The following is a 23,827-nucleotide window of genomic DNA, read 5'->3' as shown; positions in this document are numbered from 1 at the left end:
AACTCTGGAGGAGGGTGAAGCAGACAGGGAGGGGCTCCTCACTTCTTTTAGGAAAGGGGCCTTCGAGATGAGTTCCCTGAGGCTTCTCCCACATGCACCCCAGGGGCAAGACCAGTGCCCCGATGGCAGGCAGGAGCAGGAAAACTCCCACCTCGGTATTGCTGGATTCCAAACCGTTGGCTGGAAACGGCTCAGATCTGAGTAGCACCTCTGTGCTCCCTGCTCCCGTGACTCCAAAGAAAACCTAACTCCGGCGTGGCTTGGTGACTAAGCGTAGACCTATGTAGTAGGTGGTCACTATTCGATTCCCGGTCAGGGCACATGCCTGGGTTGCAGGCTCAATCCCCAGGGGGCGTGCAGGAGGCAGCTGATCAGTGATTCTCATCATTGGTGTTTCTTTTCTCCCTTCTCTAAAATCAATAAAAATAGCCCGGACCGGTTTGGCTCAGTGGATAAAGCGTTGGCCTGTGGACTGAAAGGTCCCGGGTTTGATAACGGTCAGGGCATGTACCTTGGTTGCGAGCACATCCCCAGTGGGGGGTGTGCAGGAGGCAGCTGATGGATGATTCTCTCTCATTGATGTTTCTAACTCTCTATCCCTCTCTCTTCCTCTGAAAACTCAATAAAATATATTTTTAAAAATAAAATCAATAAAAATATGAAAGAAAACGAAGTCCAAATCATATGGGCAATTCACTGCCCCCAAGCTGCCAGGAACAGTTTCAGAGCCACCCTCTGTCCTTGGCCCATCCCGGCTGTCACAAAAATGCCACAGGCCGAGGGGGGCTTACAGTTCTGAAGGCTGAGAAGTCCAAGATCGAGGTGCCGGCAGACTCGGTGTCTGCTGAGCACCTTCCTAGGTCACAGCCAGCCTCATCGCATCTTCACATGGTGGAAGGGCCAGGGGTTTCTGTGGTCTCTTCTGTGGACACTCATCGCACCAGGAAGGCTCCATCCTCATGACCCAATCCCTCCCTCCTAGTGCCGTCGCACTGGGCATTAGGATTCCAACATATGAATTTCGGGGAGAGGCGTTCACTCAATTCCCTCTACACATAAGACACAAACTTACAAAAATCATTGTTTTCTGTGAACTTTATTGACCCTTGCGTGATACAGTACCTGTGCTTAAGAACACACCTTGCAGCACTCCCCATTTATTGCCATATTTTATAGCAGAAATACAGAAGCCGTATTTTTTAAGGAAGAACATATAAAACGCTTATAAACAGACCATATGTTTTGCCAAAATAAAGGTACAAATGCTTACATGAAGAACTAGACACTCCACAAGACCAATTTGAGAACGAAACTGTCAGATTCGGAAGGTGTGTGGCACTTGGTTACATCAAGACGGTCGGCCCCCTGCCTCGGTTTCCAAAAGGTGGTAGCTGTGCTTGTGTGAGAAACCGTCTCCCCCGCTGGGAGCGCCACCACCATCTGCAGTCTCTACGGATAAGCTCTTAGCTGCTGGGGTTTGGCATGGAGAGACTTAGTGAGTGTTAGTAAATCCATCCTGAGTGCTGAGCTCCCAGGTCTGGCTCAACACCAACAGCAGTCTACACGGTCGGAGGCAGGTTCCCTTGTAGCTCCGGTACCTGATCTGTCTTTAATAAAGGACTTGCAGTGGACACCCAAATGCTAGCCTCCCTGGCTAAAGAAGATGTCCTTAAAAACAAGCTGAGTCTGTGTGGCTACAGAAAGTAACGGTTCAGAAGAGACTGAATGTACTTTTAACATTCAGTTAAACCACATCTTTCCCAGGAAGCTTAATCAACAGACTATACTTCCAATCAACTAAGAGTTGTTTTCTACTTTACCTGGGAGATAGCATTGTGTATAATAATCTAGTGATTGCAGACTATCTACTAACCATTACTCGTATTTAAGATTGGCTTCGGCGTCTTGATATGCCACTGTCGACTGGCAAATTTTAGGACCTTTAAGTCAGCTGCTGCCTAGGTTGTCCATCTTAAAATCAGACAAGCACTTTGGGGGAACACTGCTCGATCTTTGAGTGATTCTCCTGTAATAAACAAAACTCATCTTTGGCTTAGGCCTCACAATGGGAAATCAAAGCTCCCGCATACAGAATACTATTGGAAACATAAAAAGGAAACACAAAATTTACTGTTCAAGTTAACATCCTTGCTGCAGAATAGCACATACAATAAGAATTAGCAACTCAATTCTGTGTCCCCTAACCAAAGTGTATCCTTTATAGAAATTTCACCCAAATCTAATTCTAATTAAAAAACAAAATTTTAGGATTCAAACGCCTCTCACTCGGGCCTCTGTCCTAACTTCCAGGGCGCTAGGCTGACAGGCTCCTGACCTTCCATCCCAGTTTACCCAGCAACTCCCTTGCTTCTGAAAGTCCTGTCTTCCCCTCAAGAACTGCCACACCAATAAGAGGTGACATTCATATAAAAAATATAAAAGGGCCACGCATACCTCAGACAGTCGAATTGCTGTAAGAACTCTATTCCCATACCACAAACCCAGAGATTGATGCCCCATTGGCAAGCAAGACCCTGTCACAAGCCAAGAAAGGTAGGCACCTGGCTGCCATGCTAGCAGACACAGGCTCCTGTAGGAGAACAACATAACCCTTAACTGAGGTCCCTGGGAAGAGAGCGCGCAATTTTACAAATCAGCACAACTCAATCCTATCTTCTCAGTGACTAATTCTTAAAGTTGCATAGGGAACTGACCTGAACATCCAGCATTTTGAATTTGGGCACTTCTTCCTGGAGCGTTCTAAAATGCCTCATCTCACCACACAACCACACACACACACACACACACACACACACACACACACACAACAGGCGCGCTGCCCTCTCAAGTCATGTTTCAGAGAGTATGCAAGGGAAGTGTTATAAAATTTATTTGTGTGAGCATCCAGACATTTTAGATGGGAAAGACGATATGCAGCCTTCACTGCAGGTGCAACAGAATCAGATGGGAGGACGGACAGCTGGCGCGGCGCTGGCAGTGGAACGATTCCAAACGAATGTGAGACGAGAGCACTTCATCGGGGAGAAACTTAAAATAATAATTTAAAGCTTTGTGACACAAGATATGTTCCAATTTAAAACACTAAGAAATAGTACCATCCATGAAAAAGGAAATCAACTTCTAAGTGTACCAAAAGGGTTGTAGGGCAAACGAGGAAAATTTTGCATTTGTTGAGGTACAAATAGGAGTGTTCCTTAAGGGGGGCATTAATTATTATTAATGGCAAACCCTGCAAATATAAAATAAAACCCAAATCACTGGTCACATAATTCAAAATTTACATGTAATAAAGGCAAGGCAATAGACTCAAGTTATGGCCTGTCAAATATTTACTCCACTGACATTATCTACAGAAGCACTTGGCCAATTTGTACACAGTGATTCCTTATGCACGCCAAAAGGGTTTCCGTAAAAATGACACTATATACAAATCTGTACACTGAGCCACCAGAGCGATTCTCCTTCTCCCGGGGAGGGAGGGGGGAGCACAACTTAAAGCAGGATACCTGAGGTTCATTTCTTCAGTTGCCTTATCATATTCCCAAATATACATTTCAGGGTTTGTATTTGTTTCTGAAGACACTTTCCTTGATATGTGCACTATGGTTAAAATTAAAAAGAATAATAAAATAAATGGTCGCTGGAAGGAGCTGACCCTCCCCCACATCTAGACTTCTCCGGCCGAGGCCGGCGAGGAAGGACGCGGAGGCCTGTTGGGGCCGCCTCGGCGGGGCCAGCCCTCGGTGCAGCTCTTCAGCGGAGTCAGCAAAGGCTTTCATTGACTGTTTAAAAGGAGCAGGATGAAGAAGAAAGGAAAAACAAAACCCCAAATGCCAAAGGAAGTTCAGTGGGACGAAGTTCCTCCACCACTTAGTGAGTATCTAGGAAAAAACAGAGAGAAATAGAAGTAAACAAATGTCATTCCTCAAAATTAAAAAATTAATTTGCAAAAATTCAAACAATAACTAAAGTCCTATTAATCTTCACACACTGCCAAGTCATCAAAATATGGAGCAATTATCAGTGGATTATTATATAAAGAATTCATAAAAATGAACAAAAATCATGATCCCAACAAAAATTTTTCAGGTAAGTTAATTTCAGCCACAAAAGAACTAAATGTAATAAAAAGAAAGAATGTGGTTCAGCCTTCCAGGAGAGAAAACCGTATGACTGAAACAGTAAATGATACACATTTTCTTATAATCAGATTGAAAAATCGGTATTAACCAAGGACAGAGTAAGATTCCAGGAAAGCACAAACATGGCTGGTTTGAAGGCCAGTGCAAAAAAAGCTGAGGCTTGCTCAGGTAACCTACTTCCTGAAATGGTCTCCGAGGTTTTTTGTAATTACAATAATTAGGAAGCAATCTGATGTCCAACAACAGAGAAATGGTTAAGTAAATAAAGTGGCTGAATAAAGGAACATATTAGAAATTGTAATTATATTTAAGCAATGAAACCTATACGCAAGTCAATAAATGCACAAAATAGTACAGTTTTACAACTTGTTTATCCCAAACACAAAAGAATGCCCAAAAAAGTATGTGAGCACTATACTTTTCAGAAATGTAAAAAATCCGTAAGTTCAAGACACATTATAATAATGGAAGGCAATGCACCAAAAATGATAACGGGCTAGAGTGGTGGGATCATGTACACTTTCTTCTATTTTCCAACAATCCCACAGTATTGTCTTGCTTTGGAATATAAAAAAGAGTGCGAGGTCCCCTCATGGTCAGGATTCCCCCAGACACCTCAAAACGGACTCAGTCACAGCAGATGACTGAGGACCTGTTTAACAGGACTTTCGTAAGTATTCCAACCTCGAGTTCCTCTTCCCAGGCATTTATAATCCTCGGCACTCTGCCAGAGAACAAGTGCTCCCACAATTCCTCCTGAAAGGCATGCTTTAGCCACAGATCGTAAGGCTCACTTTTCAAGAAACATAAATGCCGAAGTTCTGGGAGGAGTGGATCCACACAAAGGATCCGCATGTTAACTAAAACCTACAGGAAGCCTTTGAAATGCTTTAGAAAGGTGGTTCTTTTTTTGTTTGTTTATTTGTTTTTAAATATATTTTTATTGATTTCAGAGAAGAAGGGCGAGGGAGAGAGAGAAAAAAAAAACATCAATGGTGAGAGAGAATCCTTGACTGGCTGCCTTCTGCACGCCCCACACTGGGGGTTGAGCCCACAACCTGGACATGTGCCCTTAACTAGAATTGAACTGTGACATCCTGGTTCATAGGCTGATACTCAACCACTGAGCCACACCAGCCGGGCCAGTTCTCATTTTTGAGGTAATCCACTGACTAAAGCACCTGGGAATAAAGTATGAGGCATGAGCAAGGGCCTCTGTGGTTTGGCGGCATCTAGGTGAGGGACACAGGAGGAGCTTGGGGATCCCAGGAGGAGTAAATGGACAGTAGCAGCCAAGGCCTGGGGGAAGCAAATAAGGACCCCAGGAGCAGGGTCACCTGATGACTGAGGAGAAGACAGGATTCACACACCACGAAGGAAAGAGACACAAGCAAGAACGGTCCAGGGAAGAAAAAGAATGCTGACTCGGCACATCTAGGCATCACTGGAAAGTAAAATTCAAGCACAATGTGGACAGTGGGCAGTTATATTTGCAGTTATATATGGCTGCTGAGCGCCTGAAAGGATGTGTGTGAAACGTGAAACTTAGTACTGAAACAAATGTGAAATACCTCACTTATGCTGCTAATATTGATTACATATTAAAATGAGATTTTGGATGCAATAGGTTAAAAAACATATCTTAAAAACTAATTTCGCTTGCTCCTTTTTTTACTTTTTTTGAATCCTCACCTGAGGATATGTTTTTCGAATTGATTTTACTAGTAGAGAGAGGGAGGGGGAAAGGAAGAGGAACATTGATCAGTTGCCTCCCTTATGAACCCCAACAAGGGACTGAACCAGCAACCTGGAATCAAACCTGCGACCTTTCGCTGTACAGGAGGACATGCCAGCCAACTGAGCCACCTGGCCAGGACTTTACAATTTTTTTTCACTTTTTTTTAATGTGGCTACTAGAAAAATTTAAATTCTGTATAGCTCACATTATCTTTCTATTAGATAGCACTGGTACAGATTAGCTCATATTAGCAACTAAAGAAAGGAGAACTGAGAAAAACCAATTAAACACACAGGCCACCACCCGAACCCTGCAGCTGCAGGGAAATCAAGTCACGTATATAAATCACTTACAATTTCAAGCAATTTGAGACAATGTGGAAAATATCAGTCCTAAAAAGTGACTCTACAAAAGCAGAAAACAAAACCCAAAACAAGATAATGGCACTGGTTTCTGGGTTAGTTCCATCTGTTCAAGATTTAAAGGTGTTTTTTAAATCAGAAGTAAATGTCACTAAAATGAGCTGGGAAGTGATACTTTCTTGTTGAAATTAAGTGATAATTTCTTGTTGAAATTAAGAAAAACGGACCATTATTAAGTAACACGAGGTCCAGCACACAAAATCCTCGTACTGGCGGGTCCCTAGCAGCTGCCGGCTGCCGGCCTCCCGGCCTCCGGGGCCAAGCACTCCCTCCCTTCCTCCCGCCAGCCCCACGCCCTGGTTAACCTCCCAGATGAACTCCGGTGGAGGGAACAGTCTGCATACTGTGCTTTTATTATACAGGAAAGGAGAAAAGCTTATGGGATGCTACGATAAAACATTCGATGAATGTTAGAAATTACCCGCACACACACAGTGGATAGATGTCCACAGACATGGGAACAACAGTGCTTGTGTGAGGATAAAGGAACCTCTTTATTCTGTTTTCCTTTATTTCTGTCATTCATTAATATCAAAGGGAACGGGGGCAGAGATAACAATTCTGCCTATTGCCTCAAAATCGAAGGTGGCCAAGTAAAGTCTTAATTCTCTAGCCTACACTTTAGAGCAAGTTAGAAAGTCGGGGTGTCTTTGACAAAGGAACAGGAGAGTTAGAAGAATGCACTTGCAGGGTCAGAATTAAGGTTTTCTCTGGATGCCCCCCTTTAGAGGGACTCTTCACAGGACATCAGGTGGCTCCTTCCATCACGCCTAAGAAGTGGCCAAGGGGACCCACACACCCCAAACTTTTTTACGTACTGAAAAGCTGACCCCTCAGAAGAGACCTGCAAGGCCCCTGATTGTCACCAGCCCTGCCATCATTTGGAAGTGACTGAGGAGCCTGGAAAAGTCACCTGGAAGGTGGATGTCAAAGCAGTGACATGACTTATGCTCAGGAGTGTTGAAGGTTTGGGGCGTGGCAGAGAGATGGAGCCACAGAGCTGCTGGACAGCTCACCTCCGTTATCTCTAAACTCCCCCAAATGACTGTACTTACGCTGGGGGCCAGGGCAGTCTGAGTGACCTCCTCCACAGGAGACTCTTAAAAAAAAGTTCAAGAGAGTGGGTAGGGAGACGCAGATCACTATCCTCGCCGGCACTCGGGGCCACTGGTGGGCGCAGGGAGCACCCCGCAGGTCGGTCGGTGCACACAGGTCAGGACAAGAGGCCAAATAGAAAACCAGCCACCCAAGGAAAATCACAGACCGCATCCATTCTCACTGCACTCGCCAAGCCCAAACTTCTGGAATTTTTGGACATTTGACTCTAAACCCTAATGGAGAATTACCAACATATGGCTAAGGACTGTATAACTATGCTGCATCATTAGAGCAGACAGATATTTATGTGCCACGAAGTCCTGTGGTCCTTCCCAGTCATTTCCAGATTTGTGTCCTTCGTGTACATGATTTTCAGAACTGAGAACAAGAATGTAACAGAAAAGACTAAGAACAAGGTGCCACGCTGGCAAAGGGAGGGTAGCAGAGCAGTCCCTCCCTTTCAAGGGGTCCCACGCCAGCCTAGGGAAGCCACAGGGCAAGCGTGGAGCGACCTCCGGGGGCTCTCCTGCCCAGCGGCAGAGTCCTCGCTGCAGGCTGGTGGCAGTTACCTCTGGAGCCGCTGCACAAGCTGGGCCACCATGGTGTCCGAGATCCCGGGGCACGCCTCTTCCGCCAGGTAGATGGCCCCTCGCAGTTCTTCTATGGACCCCATGTTGCCACCACATGCCTGGCTCTTCTCCTTCAACTTAAAAGACACAAACATGAACAGCATGACACACCTGAGGACAGAAGCCAAGGAGCATCTGTTCTAGAGGATAACACGACGTGTGGACCACAATGGCTCCAGCCACACGAGTCCTGGCAGGGACCCAGCACAGCCACTCCCCATTCCTCTCAATGAAGTGTTTGAGTGCCAAAAACACTGTACAGAAAGGTCATCAGTCAGATCTGAGCCCCTACCTGCACTAGCATTAGCGTCCTGTGCACCTTTTCCAATCTGTTCATGATAGGCTGTCCCGTTTTCTTTTTTCCATTTCAACCCAATCTTATTCCAGAAAATTTCAAAATTATCAGTGCTAGTTTCCACCGGGGCTATCTAATCTAAAGCTTACTACAGTTGATGGGTTGGTTCTAAGATGCTGACAAACTATTTTGGACCTCTTCTCTCAAAATATTCTAGTTCATGTAACTAAGTGCCAGCTCTAAATTCGGGGATCTGTATGCCCCTCCTGGCACCTCTGCTCCCATGAGAACCATTATACAGTTTGCAGGCTCCTTCTTCAATGTAAGGTCAATTCAGTCTTTCAGAAATGCGGCAAAACGTGCAATGCAAAAGGGTGAGCTACTCAGGGCAAGACGCTGCCAAGGGCAGGACTGAGAGCCCTCAGTGCAGGCTCCAGGTGGCAGCAGCAGAGAAAAAACATGGCCTCCTCGTCAGGAGTCCCCTCCTCAATTTCATCTTTAATGAACAATTTTCAAAACAGCTTTGGCTTTTCCAGCTCGTATGAACGCATGCTACCATTCCCCGCATCAGTGTCATTCTGCAAACAGTGGTTTCTCCTTCTCCCGGGGAAAAGATCATACAGAACACCTGGGAAGCCTGGCCTTTAGGTTAGCCAGAAAAAAAATCATTACCTCCAGGATTAATTCATTAATTCTGAATAATGACTTCAGAATAGTTTCTTCAAAGTGCCCCATAACAGCTTCAGACAAATGAGAGAATACACCCCGTTTTCCCTAATCACCTGTTTGATCCTGGAGAAGTGACAACAGCAGGGTCACAGGAAAGGAAGGGAACATCTAGACAACCAGTAGGACCAATCTTCCAAACATCATACAAAAGAAGGAAATGGGCCCTGGCCAGCATTGCCCAATGGTTAGAGCATCGGCCTGCACTTCCTGAAGTCCTCACCTCCCAGATTCCACTGGTAATACTCCCCCTGCTTCCTCTCCCTTCTCATCCCCCCCCTCCCCCCAAGTCAGCTGGGCATCTTACCTCTGCAAATAGAGGAGAAATAATTGTAGATAAACACTGAGAGAAAGGCCTCTTTGGGATGTCTTTCATCTTGAGGAAGAAAAAAAAAAAGTAATTAGAAATATTTGACATTTACAAAAATTCAATAAACTACAGACAGGTGCTACCCAAGTATAATGTAATTTATGAAGTGCTCCCCTGGAAAAGTCTAGCACCCACCTGACACCATCCACAGCAAATACATGAGTGACTATATTTCCTATGTGCTCTCCACCCCGGGACTATTAGTTCTTCCAATTTGTACTTCTTGATCCCTTCACCTTTTCACTCAGTCCTCCAGCCCTTCTTCTATCTGGCAACCATCAGATTGTTCAATGAATTTGTTTCTCTTTTGTTCATTTATTTATTTTTAGATTCCACATGTAAGTGAAATCATATGGTGTTTGTCTTTCTCTGTCTGACTTATTTAATTTAGCATAAATACCCTCTAGGTCCATCCATATTGTCACAAGTGGTAAGATTTCATTCTTTTCTTATGACTTAGTAATATAGTCCATTGTATATATGTACCACATCTTTATCCATTTACCTACTGATGGCCACGAAGTTGCTTTCATATCTTGCCTATTGTAAATAATGCTGCAATGAATATAGGCATACATATATTCTTTCAAATTAGTGTTTTGGATTTCTTCAGATAAATACTCAGAAGTGGAACTACTAGATCTTATGGTAGTTCTATTTTAATTTTTTGAGAAACCTCCACAGTGGCTGCAGTTTGCATTCCCACCATCAGTGCAGGAGGGTTCCCTTTTCTCTACATCCTTACCAGCACTTGTTTGTTGAATATAGTTATTTTACAAGTCTGAGGTGATATGCTACTGTGGTTTTAATGACTTTTAATAAAACTTAATCCCAAAATTCTAGTAGAGAACATGAATAACCATATATGCAAAATAAGGACAGTTGTGTCAAGAGAGCTAGAAAGTCATTTCAAACTTCACCTAATCCCACACCCCGTAATTCCCACTGTATATTCAAGCATCAGGAAATGCTGATCCCACAGAAGGGCAGGCCTACAGAGAGCAGAAGTCAGCATTGTAGGTCTGACTTTGAGTAATCAGCCGAACAAAATCTCCTGCCAATTCACTGTCAGCAAAACTCCAAAGCAGGCCGCCATGAGGAGCCACCTCACCCTGACAGAAAGGGACTGAAAATGCTGCTGACTGGTGACAAGTGTTGGTCCCTCTCATACCAACAAACATACCTTATTTCTGTCAAAATCCGATGGCTGAAGAGTTCCATTCTCAAGACTCTTTGGATCTTTCTCTCGGATCGTGAAGATCCAGTCGCTAGAGTCGCTGCCTCCAGATGCTTGACCGTCCGTGTCCGTTTCCCTTAACACAGAAATCCAGGAGAACCCGTGATGAGCTGCTCTGGGGGGCTAAGACCCCACAGGTGGCCTCTCAAACCCCAACTGAGCACTTAGGCTGCCCAGCTTCCCGCGTATGCCTTCTCCGTCTCACCCTCACCCCCCACAGCAATTCCACTCTTCCCCTTCCCCAACTGTGACACTCACTTCCAGTCACTCTTGGGCTTCATAAGACAAGCCTGCCTCCCGACTCAGAGAAGAGAGACCATCACAGTGTGATCCCCACAACTTCCCACAACACCTGCTGCATCCACACTTCCCGCTCCCCCATCCTCCTCAAATGAAAGCAGCATATCTTCCCAAATGGGATAGACTGAAGTTCTTCTGACCCATGTCATTGACAGGCTCAGCCTTTATGCTGGCAGTTCCTAAGATTTGGTGCTGGGCCGCAGGGCCCTTCTCACTCTGCAGACATGCTGGGAAGGACACCATGTGTTCTCCTGGCTCCAATGACCCCAGTGACTCTAAATCTGTACCATCTGCCAAGACATCTCTCCCAAACTCAAGCCTCAATGCCACTCTCAACTGGACACACCCTCTCTGGCATCCTATCAGCAACTTGAACACGTCCCACACAAACTCGGTTTCTCCCCCCCGATCTTTTCCTGTGTCATTTCAGCGGCACCTGCCACATGCCGAAGTCTGGACCGCCGCCTCCTTTCCCCAAAGCCATGGCCAGACGCCACCCTTCATCTTTCCATCCCCAGTGCTCCCACCCTCATTTCTCAACGTCTAGAGCTCAACAACTCCTGATCCGTGGTTCTCGCTGCTGGCTTTATAATGGAATTGCCTGAAGACCTTCAGAAAACACTTGTTCTCGTCCCCAGACATTCGGATTCCTTTCCCCTTTATGTCAGAGCCATAAGCCCAGCTTTCCCCTGAAATGGCCCTCCACCCAATTCATCCTCAGCTAACGGAATTCCTAGGTGCTTAACTGGACACCGGTTTTTAGTAGCTTCCTGGTGCAGTGCGAAGCCTCTACCAGACACAACACAGGATCACAAAAACATACATTCGTATCTTCTTAAAAATGTATTTAAAGCAGTTTCATCTGATCAGTGTTCCATTTACGCAGTTTTATCACTCAGGCTTTATGCAGGAAAACTCCGTAACACGAGGAGAACCATCAACCTGGATTGTCTTTAGGAAAACATAAAAGGAAAGGAACCCAAAGCCCACCCCAAAGAGAAGACTAGACTGAACACAGCACTCTCGGGCACAGCACAGTCAGGAGCGCACAGCCAGGGGTGCATGCTCTGGCTCGCACACGCTCGAACGACTCGGATGGGGAGACTTACGTGTCAGAGTCTTCTGAGCTGGAGTCTTCATGGCTCTGTTCCGCCTTCCACCGCTTGTACCTGTCGATTAGCTCCGTCAGGTATGATGTTTTCTTCGCATTGCGTATTATAAACTTGTGTTTCAGTAACTCCTTTGCAGTAGGTCTCTGGGAAACAAACCACCAAACAATGAAAAAGAGAAAAAGCATGAGATGAAGTCCCTGCATTCCACTTGATTCTACTCCAAAGGTTAGACTTCTGCCTCAAAAGGCCAAACAGCCTTGGCTGGTTTGGCTCAGGGATTACAGTGTCGGCCCTTACACCAAAGGGTCATGGGTTCAATTCCCAGTCAAGGGCACATACTTCTCAGGTGTGGGTTCCCTAGCCCCGGTGGGGGCGCCTGTGGGAGGCAATCAATTGATGTCTCTCTCTCTCTCTTTCTCTCTCTCTCTCTCTCTCCCCCTCCGTTTCTCCCTCCCTCCCATTCTCTCTATTAATCAATGGAAAAAATATTCAGGTGAGGATTTAAAAAAAAAAAAGCCAAATAACCACATTAATACCTAAAAAAGCAAGTTCTACTTCAAAGTTTTTCCCCCTAAGACCTATTCAAAGAATAAGTCATTCAGTACCTGTGGGTGGGACTCTGTGTACAGTAGCATTTAGTATCTAATGTTAAGTTCTCAGAAAACCACCCAATTTACCTAGAAAATGCTCCAAAGAATTTCACAGAAATCATCCAAAAGAGCTAGAATATGCCTCCTAGGTTCTATGAAACATTTTATTGCAAATGCCGGCAAGAGAGAAAACATGTTTCGTATTACCTTGTTAACTTACTATATTAATATTTGACCCCATCCCCCAAAATAAGAAACATGTTCATTTGGATCCATCTAGAAGAAACTTCAAAGGAATCAGGAGATCCCTTTTTCTTAGTTGCTCAAAGAGTACCTGAGTTCTTAGTCATTCAGCCCCAACTTAGAAATGCTTGTTTCCCTGTCCTTGTGGTCCAGTGAGGACTGCATCCAGGCCCTGGGCTCAGGACAGCCACAGCCAGACAGCATGCTTTGACCATGGCCAACTGCTCTGCCCTTGAGGTTGGCAAAACCAATTACAGGGAACATGCTTCCCAAGGCAGCTGAGTGAAGCCCGAATTGGAGCAGGCAGGAGGAATACACAAACAACACAAGTCAGACTAAGCTACCGCTTACTCTGAATTTCTAAAGCTTTCCTAACAAGTGCCAGGCATGTTTCTCAAATTTAAGCTTGTGAACAACGTGGGTCACCTCAGGTATTTCTCACTCCCTGTCCACGGGACTGTGAAACTCCAAGCATCTCAGAAGTGCTTGCATTCTCAGCTTCTCATCCTTTTCTCAGTGCAACTGGGGTCAAGGCCAAGTGAAGATATGTACACTGGCAAGCAAGCCAATACTGGAAGTATGAGTTTTTGTTGTTTTTTAAAATATATTTGTATTGATTTCAGAGAGGAAGGGAGGGGGAGGTAGAATCATCGATTGGCTGTCTCTTGCACACCCCTTCAAGGGATAGAGCCTGCAACTTGGGCATGTGCCCTATCCAGGAATCAAACCATGACCTCCTGGTTCATAGGTCGACACTCAACCACTGAGGCACACCGGCTGGGCTGGAAGTACGTCTTTAATGGGAAGATAGATGTGTGTGGGTGTAACTCTGGGTGCTGGTGCCTTGTGACTGGAACAGCATGATGTAAATTTCAGGGCACTGTGGCAATGGAGAACAGCAGCACCACACCACTGATGGTTGGTGTACTATGCAACCCCTTGAGGATCTCAGAATAGGTTGCACTCACCATCCAATTCTCTTGTCAAAACTGGCATCATATTAGAAAACCACGGTGCTCTTGTAAAACTAATCACCCATTTTTAGATAAGAGATCATGAACAGAAGTGGGGGGTTCCAGCTAACCCTGCTGGAAAATTCATAGACAAAACAAGGACATATGGTGCTATACACACCACCAAAATATACACATAACTTTCAAAATAATGTCCTAATTCAGAGAGAAAATTAGGCTGACGCTATGTAGTTGGTACTGCTACATGGCTCTGCCAGAGACCATCAAACATAAAGAATGGGGTTGGGCAAAGTGGGTGGTTCACTTATATTTTATTTGCCTTCCTTTCCTGACATATGCCAAGAAGAAATTTAAAACATTTACTTTAAGAATTATTTTGCCATTATTTTTCAGGCCAGACTTTGCGATTATTAAAAATAGCTTAATAATTTATAGCCTGACCTACCACTATAAAATGAAAAACGTATTATTACACATATAATATTAAGGAGAATAGTCTCCAAGCTCAAGGAGGTATAAGATGCTAAAAAATAAATTTTATTCTTTAAGATAAAATAACAATAAAAACATATTTTCAATGCAAAGAAATCGATCATATCCGTGTAGAAAAAGAAAACAAATGAGACTGTGAAGGCAGCTGACATTAGTGATAAAATAAATTCCAATAAGATGGATTTGGACCAAGTCAGGCCACGCATGGAGAGATGTGGGCCATTCTGGTCTGAAACTCACAAAGCTCGGCTCCTTGTTCAAACAGGCCTCCACAAACTCCTTGAGGGGCTTGCTGTAGTTTCCTTCCAGCGTCGGAGGGTTGTTCTTTGGAATGAGGAATAAAACCTTCATGGGGTGCAGCTCGGAATGAGGCGGTTCCCCTTTTGCAAGCTCTATGGCTGTGATGCCCAGGGACCAGATATCTGCCTGCAACAGAAAAGCACCTTTAGAGAACCACCAAGCAGGAGTCAATTCAAATAAAACACTTCAGGGGGTGGGGGAGAGAGAATACATCTCGATGAACTTTTAAGGTTTTGAGAACATCTTTAACTGAAAGATAAGCCTTTGGTTTAATGTCAAAATAAGAAACGCACAGGAAAAAAATAATACACAAAACAGCTTTTATCTCTGTACTGAAGGTGGCTTTTACGAGTACTCCTCTTCCACTTGCTGTTGGGTATAATGCATTCACTGTCAACTGAGGCCCTTGAGGCAGTCAGCAGGAGGTAGTCAGAGGAGGGCAGAGAGGGCAGATGGGGGAGTGAGGTGTGTTTGCCAGTCAGGCAGTGCTCAGGACTAACATAATGCTCCAAGTTAAGTGCTAGCACTACCAGCAGTCTCATGACTTTAGACTATCCTCTGAGCCTAGTTCGCTCATCTAAAAACAGGAATAACAACAAGTGGGTATGCAAAGTGTCTAACTCAGCATTCAGAACTTATGTTCAAACATACAAAGAAGTGGAAAATACTTGTACAATGCACCCTATTTACCAGCATATGAATTCAATAATCATTAAATGTAAGTTTTAGCTATTATTCACCATAGTATATAGCAGATTAAAAAAAAAATCATGACATTTTCCTTGAATACCTCAGTTTACCAATTTAAGGACTTTTTAATACTATCAATATTTAAAATTAACAATAACTCCTTATCATATAATAATTCAATATTATGTAATAATTTAACATCATGTAATAATTTCCTCAACTATTCAAAAGTCTTTTCGTGGTTTATTTGAATCAGGATCCAAACAAGGCACGGATACTACAACTGATTGTTAGGTGGCCTAAGGCTCCTTTAACCTGTAACAGTTCACTCCCTCATCTCCCCAGTGTCACTGACTTGAGGAAGAAATAGGCACCAATTCTGGATTTGTCTGGTTTCTTCCTGGTGTCATTAAATGTGTTCTACTCCTGAATTTCCTGTCAAATACCCAGTGGGCTCATTAAGTCTGGAGGCTTGATTAGATTCACTACTGGAAGAAGTTAGGGGGTGCCATGTGGGGTCATCCAGTGCCCAGATGCCTGATCCTCCCCTTGCCCAGCCCGTGCTTGTGGCCTTGCAGGGGATGGGGGGGCCAGGCCCTCCACTATACTCAGTCTTACTACAGCTATCTCTGCTCTTGTCACTGCACTGCAAACCCACCATAACTCCAGGCAATTAAGTGAGAGCCTATACATCTCTCACACCCACCCTGTCGCAAGGAGATAGAAAGCCTGAAGCCCCATTCAGGTCAGGACCCAGACATTTTCCACCTTTAACTACCTGGAAAGGATTCATCAGCCATGTTCCCGCAATCCTAGAGAGGATGAGAAACCCTCACTACCATCTCCCTGGCACATATATGCCAGGCCTAGCACATATTTCATATTCTCCTGTTCTCAGAAAAGGCAGGAAAAAGCAAGCCTGCTCTATATTCTTTGTACATTTTACTAAAGGTAGATCAGTGGTAGGCAAACTGCGGCTCACAAGCCGCGGTTTGCCTCTCTGTTGACTAATGAGTTTGCCGACCACTAGTCTAGATGAACCAGTATCAGGAGCAATATGCCTGTTTTCTTTCTATCTGCAACCTGCACTCTGCTTTATCTTACATGTGTATTATTTTTAAAATCAGAAAAAATGTGACTTATTCCAGAGTCCCTCTCTCCCAGGAGGAAGATGGGTGCTTGCAGTGAGCACCCATAACTGGAGTGACAGGAGGACCTGCCTCAAGTGCAGGTACCAGGAGTGAGGGCAGAGTGCATGAGGAGAGGAGGCAGCGAGGATAGAGAGCACGACTCTCCTGCCACAGCAACCCCTCTACTCAACAGGATCCTTCCTAAATAAAGTCTGCATGGTCCCATCCGTTGCTACTTCACCCCCCTGGATTTCACCAGAGCTGCTGCTGTTGGCAAAGCCTGCTACTCAGCCTGCCTCCCACCGAGTGTGGATGCAGGACTTTGTCCAGATGATGTGCCTCCAGACCTCTCCGCACCGGTACCACCTAAACCCACTGCGGCTAGAAGGCCCCTGCCGGTGGCGTGTCTGCTGGCAGTCTGTCACAGATATGTGGGAACTCATTTCCCTGTGGGCCAAGGGCTTGCTATTGGGCACCATGCCAGACAATACCCAAACAGGCAGCAAGACTTTGAGGACCTGGCACCTCTTCCATCTGCCAGGATGGACCAACCAACGTTAACCAAGGAAACAGCATCCCAGCTTCCAGTGTTACACAGCCGAGCCTCCAGAGAAGCGCAGAGCATCCCTCACCTGCTCCCCTGAGTCGCCAGCACAGCCTTGTCAAGACAAAGCACATGTCAACCTCCAAGGCCGCCAGCCTAGCCAGGAGCTGGAGTGCCATCCCAGGCTCTCGGGACCCTTCTCTCTATCCTCCTACCTCACCAAGTACCGGGTGTGTGGCTCCCGAATCTCGGAACCCTGGGCCGCCCCATCAGCCCTCCTGCCTGGCTTAGTTCAGAGCTCCCTCTCCTGGGACTTCTGTAGGGGGCTCCTCGAGAGTCTTCCTGACAGCAGACACCGAACACTCTCCTGACTGACTTGGAAACCTTGACTGGCACTCGAACAAACAGCAAGCAATTTGGCATCATGTTTCAAAAGCCATAAAAATATCCAAACTTGTTAAAACCAATTAATTCCACTTCTAGGAATCTATCCTAAATAAATACATTTTAGATTTGGAAAATAGCATATGCTGCCAAAAAATATTCAATGGCAGCTTTACTTACACTAAGCCGTAAGAATGACTAAGCTGATGTGGCATATACACTTACTGAAGAACCACGCATTCAACAATGATGACGCCGACTGGGAATCATACATGCAACTGAGTTTGTCTTATGACTGTACCTAGGAAATATGGCATCAGATGTACAACACGTGTCTACGTTTTAAAATATGTTATGTGGGGGAAGGACAGACGTTTCCAAAGCAATTAAATTCAAGTATAAGAAGAGACTTGTTACCCAAAGAAACTAGAAACATCAATCAGAAAGGATATATACACCCCTATGTTCACAGCAGCACAATTTACAATAGCTAAGATTTGGGAACAGCCTAAGTGCCCATCAGCAGATGAGTGGATTAAAAAACTTTGGCACATCTACACAATGGAATACTATGCTGCGGCAAAAAGGAAGGAACCTCTACCATTTGCAACAGCATGGGTGGACCTGAAGAGCATTATGCTAAGCGAAGTCAGTCAGTTGGAGAAAGATAAATATCACATGATCTCACTCATTTGTGGAATATAATGAATAACTTAAAGGGATGAACAAAAACAGATAGAGAGACAAAGAAGCATCGATGAGACCATCAAACCTCAGAGGGAAGGTGTGTGTGTGTGGGGGGGGGGGGGGAGAAGAGGAGGACTTGTATGCATGCATATAGGCCTAACCAACGAACACAGAAACACAGACACCAGGGGTACGAGGGAATTAGTGAGGAAGTGGCGGACACACACACAAACACACACACGACAACAAGAACACATATGTAGTGCCTTAATCAATACAGAAAATAAATTTTAAAAAAGAAAACCAACAGGATTTTCAATGTGAGTTCAAGTCAAAAGCTGTGCTTTGCACTGTGGACATTTGTGAACAGACGTTTTCCTACATGAACAGTGCTAGGTGGCACAATCCTAAGTGACAACACAGAGTAACTGTTGCTGATGACCAAGGATTCTTCTCAATGGGGCTGCAGGTTGAATGGGTACCAATATCCAATAGTCTAAATCCCTGCAATATACCAATCATTGCAACCTTTAAGTAGAAGTAAGCTGGCTACAAATCTGCAGACAATGCAATTTAAGTAGCATAAAAAATAGTGCATAGAAAATATTCTAGAAGGAACCACAGTCAACTCTATAATCAAGAGGAAGAGGTGGGAAACCCTGGAAAACCCAAATCACAGTTATACAGTCAACAAATAGATCAAAATGGATTTAATATAAATGATTTACTTAATTAGGTGCAATATTTAGGTACACTTTTATAAGCAGCATCTAGAGGTGTAAAGATCACTTGCGCTACACAGCAATTATATGATGAATCCAAAAAGGTGCCATGGTGACTACGTGCTAAAATAAAGCCTGCTGTTGGGTGCTGTTTCCACTCCCATCCTCCCCCCACCTCCGAGGCTCCTGACGGCAGGTCTGTGGGCAAATCCCGATCCTCACAAGGCCTGTGAAGGCCGGGGAGGCCGGTGGCTCAGCATCAGGTTGGGGAGGGCCAGTCCTGCACTGCGGTGGACGGGCCAACTGCAGACTCCAGCAACCACCGTGTTTTCCCTCATCTTTAACCATTTTACTTTTCCCTTCAGTACATCACCCATCTCCACCTTCACCATGGTCAGACTGCCAATGGTTATGTCAGAGATGACGGGATACCAAAATGATGTAGCTTGTGCTTGGGTGGTAGGGCTACAGATGGTTCTCTTTTTGTCTCCTTTTCTCCCCTGTATTTTTCCAGATTAGAGTATGTACTGCTTTTGAGACCAGAATGGGAAGAGTTACTTACAGGAGAATACTGACACTGGCCTCTCAGTGTCTAAGGATGTCGTTTCACAGGCAAGTCACATTCTCTGGCCTCATCCCCTAGCACATTCTTCACCACAATGTACAACCCAAATATAAACGTCCTGCCCTTTCCTCCGTGGACTTGGGCCAAATGCCCTGCCCTTACCTTCGAGGGGCTGAAAAGCCCTGACTCCCTGCTCAGCTCGTCCGAAGTCCCTCACTCAGCCCCCCGCACTCCTGCTTACCTGTTAGCGCACCTGACACCCGGTGCTGCCATTACTCACTGAAGATGTAAATTATTTAGCACAGCACTGGGCACAACTACAGTGAAGATCGAATGAATGGGTACAGAGAAAAGGACATGAAACAGGCTAAGTTTTTACCCAAGTCCAACCCATTTCCTGACACACCGTCGTAATAACCTTACGAAGGAAGGGTGTGTGTAAGTTCTGCAGTCCAAGACCCTGCTCCAGCAAGGAAAGCAAAGGCTTCCTAGTCGGAGAGCAGAGTTTTCTGCCTCAGCACCATCTTTAAAGTCTGGGGACTTCTTACTCAAACAAAGCTGCCCCAAATCCCCTTAATAACAACAATAACAGTTACGATGAAGGTTCTTCAGACATACGGGCTATGATGACTTAGTAACACTGAGCTCAAGTTAAGAACTGAGATGGACAGTAAAATGCCCTGCGTGTGCAATCACAGAGAGAACACCTAAGCAGCCCAGACAAATGACAAAGGGTCAAAGACACTGGTTTAAGAACTGGTTGTGTTAAATAAGCGTGTAGATATATATGTAAAACTAAGACTTAGTCCCCTTGGTGTTTGGTGAGATGAAGATGCTAGCGAGGCAGATAAATCCTTTTTCTTCCCAGCTTGACCCTCCTTTGTGAATCAGTACGTGTGTGTGCGCCCAAATGGAACAGCTTGCATCTCTTCATGTGCTGCCCGACTTTGTCCAGATCCATCTTACTGGAATTTCAATAGGAGTTTAAATCAGAAGCTATGGAAGCTAGTGCTTTGCACTGCAGACATTTGTGAACAGATGCTTTCCTATGTGGACGGTTCTAGGTGGCACGGCCCTAAGTGACAACACAGAATAACTGTTACCAATGACCAAGGACTCCTTCTCAGTGGGGCTGTGGTTGAGTGGTGTGCTCCCATGTTAATGTAACAGAACCTGCTGCCCTGCATCTGTTAAGCTCTGTTTTTGTTTTTTTTTAACATTTTTTTAAAAAAATACATTTTATTGATTTTTTACAGAGAGGAAGAGAAAGGGATAGAGAGTTAGAAACATCGATGAGAGAGATTCACACAATGGAATACTATGCTGCCATAAAAAAGAAGGAATTCTCATTATTTGCAGCAACCTGGATGGAATTGGAGAACATCATGCTGAGTGAAATAAGCCAATCAATGAAAGAGAAACACCACATGACCTCACTCATTTGTGGATAATAAAGAACATTATAAACTGATGAACCAAAAGATAGATATAGAGACAGTATATCAACAAGTAGACTGTCAAATTACAGCGGGGAGGGGAGGAAGATCTGGAGGAGATAATAGATCAACTGAAGGACTTTTATACATGCATATAAGTACAACCAATTGACACATAACTCTGGGGAGGGAGGGGATGTGTGGGAAGGAGGGAGGGGGGCAAAAAAAAATCAATAAAATATATTAAAAAAAAAAAAAAAAAAGAAAAGAAAGAGAGAGATTCATCAATCAGCTGCCTCTTGCACACCCCCTACTGGGGATGTGCCCAGAACCTAAGTACATGCCCTTGACCGGAATCGAACCTGGGACCTTTCAGTCCGCAGGCTGACGCTCTATCCATTGAGCCAAACCGGTTTCGGCGTGTTAAGCTCTTTAACTGTAACACAGAGACCAGGAGGAAAAACACCCACAAGGAAGAATGGAAGGGAGAACTGAAAAGAAGCTGAGTTAAGTTTGTGTTATCAGGAAAGCAGGGTGCCCCTCTAAGAACATAAACTGCTCAGGCAAGCCTCAGAGAGGTGGCAGCCACTGGAAGGATATTTCACAAACCAGCTCGGAAAAGGGCTCTTTGTCAGACACTGTTCTTAAGAAGAGCTGCTAGCCCAGAGTCACAACTAATGAGGGTATATGTGACATCATGCCTAAGGGCCCAGCCTCGGGAACCCCACTTCTGATAAGTCCCAAGGCTCAGGAATAGACATCAGTCTTATCTGCAATTTCCACACCTCCTGGGTCAACAAACCTGGGAAGCAAATTTCACATAAGCGTATTTTCACACATGGTTCCCAGTAATGAGTCAATAAAAAACTTTTTTAAAATACAAAAATCTTTTTAAAAAAATAGCCACTGGGTATGATCCAAGCAAATGAAAGATTTAGCTTTTAACTAAGCCAGAGGGAAAGGTAACTCAAGGTCAGTGACAGTTTCTTGAGCTCCCAAGCCAAGTGTGCATTCCCTGTGAGTTTGCACTTGTTAATCTACCTAAAAAGAATGCTGCAACTTCTACTGATCAGGTAAGAGCATTTGATCTTGGCAAGAACGCCAGGAACAAAGGTGGCAAAGCCCCACAGCGGAATCTCTTGATGCTCAGAGGCTGCCGTTGGCAACACCCAGAGACCCTGCACTAGGGAGAAAGACGCGAGGGAGAAGGTCTCAGGCAGCCTCTTACTTTCTCCTTCAGCCTTTTCCTTTCTCCCTCTCCCTCTTTCTTACTCCTCCTCCCTCCTCTAACATCAGTCAGCACGTCCTCGGGTTAGCATTAAAAAAGCGAGAGGTTGGAAAAGTGGAATTATAATTCTGCCACGTGCTGGTTAGGAGCCTGTGAGAGTTAACATCCTAACTGGGTACTCAAAATACTGACAGGAAGGTTCTGTAGCAACCTCTAAAAGCATTATTCCATTTTTGTGGGCTGTTTCTCTTGTGGGATCCTCTTTCTGTCCTTGTCCCTTAAATATCATTCAGAGTTCTGTCCACAGCCCTCTTCCTTCACCCCCTCCACTCAGGCCTCGTCTATTTTCCATGGACAAACAGCCCCGGGGCCTCTCTGGGGACCCATGTCCCACATCGCTCTATTGGCTACACCCCACATCGCTGCCTTTACCCTGGCCACCACCTTGATCCTCCGTCCCTCCACACCCACCTTCGAACACCCTTTTCTCAGTGCTCCACAGCGCCGCCACCAAGCAGACATTACGCTGAAAACCTCACTGACTGTGGACTGGGTAAATAAAGGGGATTGCATGATACAGCAGGAGGCAAGGAAGAAACCTGTTTTTAACCAAGGTGCAAGGACCTTTATGACCTACTTCAAGGTGCCAGGCTTCACTCTCCCTGGAAGAGCTCTAAGGTGAAAATGCAAGAGGGCCCAGCGATGGTGAAGTGTCAGCTGTTACCTTTGAGTCGTAGGCTGACTGTTTGATAACTTCAGGTGCCATCCAGAAAGGGGTGCCCACGAAGGTATTTCTTTTTATCTGGGTATCCGTCAGCTGGCCTGCCACTCCAAAATCAGCCAGCTTCACCTCTCCGTGTTCAGAGAGCAGAACATTGGCAGCTGCAAAATAAAATCAAAATGCCTCTCGATATCATTTGCTGTATTGCTCCGTCCATTATCATTTTGGGAATGTTTCCGTCCTCCCCTCAGCGAGATCATGTGCTCAACAAGAACAGGCAACAAGGCTATGCTTCTGAGCTGGCCCCTCACACCCACCCCGGCATGCTGCAGGGACTCTGAGAATCACACGGACAGCCCCCGGAGGAGAGAAGCACAGCTTTCCTCTGCAGCATGGTCCTATCCGCCTGGGTTTTCGACGGAATAAAAACAAGATGCTTTCTTACCTTTAATGTCTCGGTGAATTTTCTTCTCCGAATGCAAATAATCAAGTCCTTTCAATATTTCTCTTAATATAGTAGCAATCTGAGTTTCATCTAAAGGCCCAGGTTCTAACTAACAAACAAAAAAAGGTGTTAAAGTTACTTATATGATTCTCAGACATTTAAAATTATAAAACAGTTAATACCCATGTTAAATGGACAATAATAAAAATCTACTCCAAAACAGGCATTTTGTCTAAACCAGTGGTTGGCAAACTCATTAGTCAACAAAGTGGCAAACAGTGGCTCGAGTCGCATGTAGTTTTCGAGCCACAGTTTGCCAACCACTGGTCTAGGAAATTAAAACCTGCTTAAAGGGCCCCAAAACAACAATAAAACAGAGAAAATGACTTTGCTGAGTGAAGCACAGGTGGCTAAAAACTAAAGTAGGGTAGGGCCAGCGAGAAAGTCTGTGGACAGCCCCACTGTATTGGGCCATAAAGGGTTTTAGTCCAGAAAGCAAAAGCCCCGAGACTCCCAGTACCTGCTGGGTAATAGTAATCAAAGCACAGTGGTCCAAAGAGAAGGCCCAGGAGCCCACTGCTTCTGA

General features: G+C 45.0%; 1 protein-coding gene across 1 annotated transcript in view; it reads right to left on the bottom strand.

The window, feature by feature from the left end:
• Positions 1 to 1,080: 1,080 nt before the first annotated feature.
• Positions 1,081 to 23,827, bottom strand: part of STK24 (serine/threonine kinase 24) — a 107,648-nt gene continuing 84,901 nt past the window's right edge. The window contains exons 4-11 of the mRNA XM_084880264.1: positions 23,242 to 23,350; positions 22,800 to 22,957; positions 14,630 to 14,815; positions 12,088 to 12,233; positions 10,625 to 10,754; positions 9,379 to 9,447; positions 7,991 to 8,127; positions 1,081 to 3,902 (exon numbers count right to left, since the gene is read on the bottom strand). Of these exons, the coding sequence (XP_084736390.1) occupies positions 3,866 to 3,902; positions 7,991 to 8,127; positions 9,379 to 9,447; positions 10,625 to 10,754; positions 12,088 to 12,233; positions 14,630 to 14,815; positions 22,800 to 22,957; positions 23,242 to 23,350 (972 nt within the window). The 3' untranslated portion in view covers positions 1,081 to 3,865. The remainder of the gene's footprint in view (positions 3,903 to 7,990; positions 8,128 to 9,378; positions 9,448 to 10,624; positions 10,755 to 12,087; positions 12,234 to 14,629; positions 14,816 to 22,799; positions 22,958 to 23,241; positions 23,351 to 23,827) is intronic.

This window comes from Pipistrellus hanaki (assembly GCF_964339955.1).
Source record: "Pipistrellus hanaki genome assembly, chromosome: 3".
Classification (NCBI taxonomy): domain Eukaryota; kingdom Metazoa; phylum Chordata; class Mammalia; order Chiroptera; family Vespertilionidae; genus Pipistrellus; species Pipistrellus hanaki.
The sequence above is the reverse complement of the archived record's forward strand: the minus strand, read 5'-3'. Positions and strand labels throughout refer to the sequence as shown.